General features: G+C 34.7%; 1 protein-coding gene across 2 annotated transcripts in view; it reads left to right on the plus strand.

The window, feature by feature from the left end:
* The first annotated feature begins 736 nt into the window (after positions 1-736).
* LOC106476019 (cardioacceleratory peptide receptor-like) overlaps positions 737-2,649 on the plus strand; it is a 13,998-nt gene continuing 12,085 nt past the window's right edge. For both annotated transcript variants that reach the window (XM_022380003.1, XM_022380002.1), the window contains exon 1: positions 737-955. In XM_022380003.1, the coding sequence (XP_022235711.1) occupies positions 938-955 (18 nt within the window). In that variant the 5' untranslated portion in view covers positions 737-937. The remainder of the gene's footprint in view (positions 956-2,649) is intronic.

Genomic DNA, 2,649 nt, shown 5'->3' on the forward strand with positions numbered 1-2,649 from the left:
TCAGTGAATTTATGAATACGAAAATACAAATAAGTGGTTAAAGCCGGTGTAATAAACTAGGCTGATTAACTAAATGAATTAATTTTTTTTCTGGAACACACTGGAATACTTCCTTTATATTTTCAGGTTTTGCCATGCTGACTGAATTTATTGGATATTTCTCATTATGGGTTTGACAAATTTCTGAAGAACATTGAAGCTGAAAAATTAATTAATAAATCATAATTACCTCTTTATTTACGTCTTTTGTCTCTTGACTTCAGAGAGTTATGTTGAACTCTGTTACTAAATATGTGTATGTGTGTTTTAATTGTCAAGTAAATGATATCCTTGAAGAGATATGAGTATAGAAAATTATTGTATCACGACACGCGCGTAACACCTCTGAAAGTTTATGCTATCTCAGCATGCGACAGCAAGACCGCTACTATTCCTTCAACTGATAGTTGTATTAACGTTCATTGTCAATAACAGGTATTATTTCAGATATATCTCTTAAGATAAATTGTAAGCAAAAACAAAAAATGTTTGTTTAATACCCGAAGAACTTTTCTTGCAAATATTTTATTACAATTTATTAACAACGATATATTTTTTTGTATCTACCTATAATTAATCCTGCAGTCTCTTCGATGAAATACAATATTTTGTTACGTAAAGTGGGAATTGACAAATCACGGAAGAGACTGCATTAACCACGGTACTGTTTATTTTGTTGTTGTGTTTTTATGTTAGGCTTAAAATGCTTTCATGATAGATAAAAACCTCATGATTTTAGGATTATTATCTGAGAATATAAAAAGCCGAATTATGTCAGATATAAAGACTAACTTATCTTATAACTTTTTCAGATCTTCTTGTTGGTTTCGTCCAAGTACTGACAGATATTATTTGGCGAACGTTTGTAGATTTTTACGGCGGGAATGTCGTTTGTAAAATGGTTCGTTATTTTCAGGTAAAGACTGTTAATCATACTTTACTGTTTACGAGTTATAGGCTTAGGTTTGAAAATTAATTTTCTAGACAATAAATATTTTAGACAGAACGGAGTTTTTTTTTTTTCTCTTAAAATTCGCTTAACTGTACAATTAAAAAATAAAACAGAATTATTCTAAAATATTTTAAGGTTTAAAACTTAGGCAGCGTTATTTTCATAATATTTTATACCTGGGTGGATTTAACATTTTTTCACCATCTTGTCTTCCCCCCAGTTGCACATCGGTAAGTCTGCGGACTTATAAACGCTAGAATCCGGATTTCGATACCCGTGGTGGGCACAACACAGACGTCCCATTGTACAGCTTTGTGTTTAACTACATAGAAACAAATAAAACCCTTCGATAGACAATCCTATTTTATACGATTCTTGTTAATTTGAGGCTTTAAACTCACTTAGTACTCTTGTAAGACTTGACAAGATCTTGAAAAACATTTCAATCGTGATCGTTTTTGACGCCTGAAACTACAGTCTTAAGTTGAAGGATTACTTATCGTAGTTATCCCTGGTTCTGGAACAGAGTAATCTGAGACAAAACCTGTTTAAATCACCATCCGTTGAATCAGTGTTTTGATTTACACTTCCGGAGAGCCTCCCAGTGGCAGAGCGATATGTTTGCGGACTTATACTGCTAGAAACCAGGTTTCGATACACGTGGTGGGCTGAGCACAGATAGCCCTTTGTACTTAATAATGACAACAACACTTCCGGAGATGTTCGTGTTTCCTTCTTTCCTTTTCTTTATCCCATGTCATACATAATTTACGTCTATTACACATAAAAAGCTACTTGTTTGTTTGTTTGTTTTTAATTATGCACAAAGCTACACAAGGGCTGTCTTTGCTCTGCCCACCACGGGTATCGAAACCCGGTTTCTAGCGTTGTAAGTCCGCAGATATACCGCTGTGCCACTGGGGGGGGGCAAAAAAAAGAAGCTACTTACTAACGACAAGTAGCTGGGTGTGTACGAGTGGTTAGCATACAGGGCTTTGAAGTCGAAGATCTAAGGTTTGTTCCTATTACCAAAAGAACAGAAAAAAACGCACAATTCTATTAAATAGTGAATAAAAAGATGAATGAATAAAAATAAGGTAACAATCTGTTTCTTATGGCCTCGATGGAATACAAATATATGTGTGGACTAGTAGTTAGGGATCCGAGAGTTTACGGTTCGCGACCTGTTTCCATAACAATGCCCTTCGAACTTTGGAGCCGTTGGTGATTTTAAAAGTGATTGTGAAATCACACTATTCGATTAGAGTTGGCGGCGAGTGCTGTTTTTCTCTAGTCTATCAGTTCAAAATTACAAGATATTCGCTTGAAAACGTCTATGAGAAACAGATAAAAGATTAAATTCGAACATTCCAATGAAACCAAATTCGATGACGAGGAACCCACTTTGCGACTAATAATGGTTGGAGACGGCTTGAATGGGTAATGAAGAAAAACTTTAATATATAAGTTTAACATAACAGCTTCTCTCTTAGAATTTACAACGACTAAAACCAACTTCATTTTCAACAACGAACATTTCCTTCAAATAGATGGTTTAAGTATGGGCAATTCTGTTTCCCCCGTTCTTGCCAATATATTTATGATTCAGATCGAAACACAAGCCATACATTCTGCGCTTCATCCCCCACTATACTGGT

The sequence above is a fragment of the Limulus polyphemus genome, unplaced genomic scaffold (assembly GCF_000517525.1).
Source record: "Limulus polyphemus unplaced genomic scaffold, Limulus_polyphemus-2.1.2 Scaffold9647, whole genome shotgun sequence".
Classification (NCBI taxonomy): domain Eukaryota; kingdom Metazoa; phylum Arthropoda; class Merostomata; order Xiphosura; family Limulidae; genus Limulus; species Limulus polyphemus.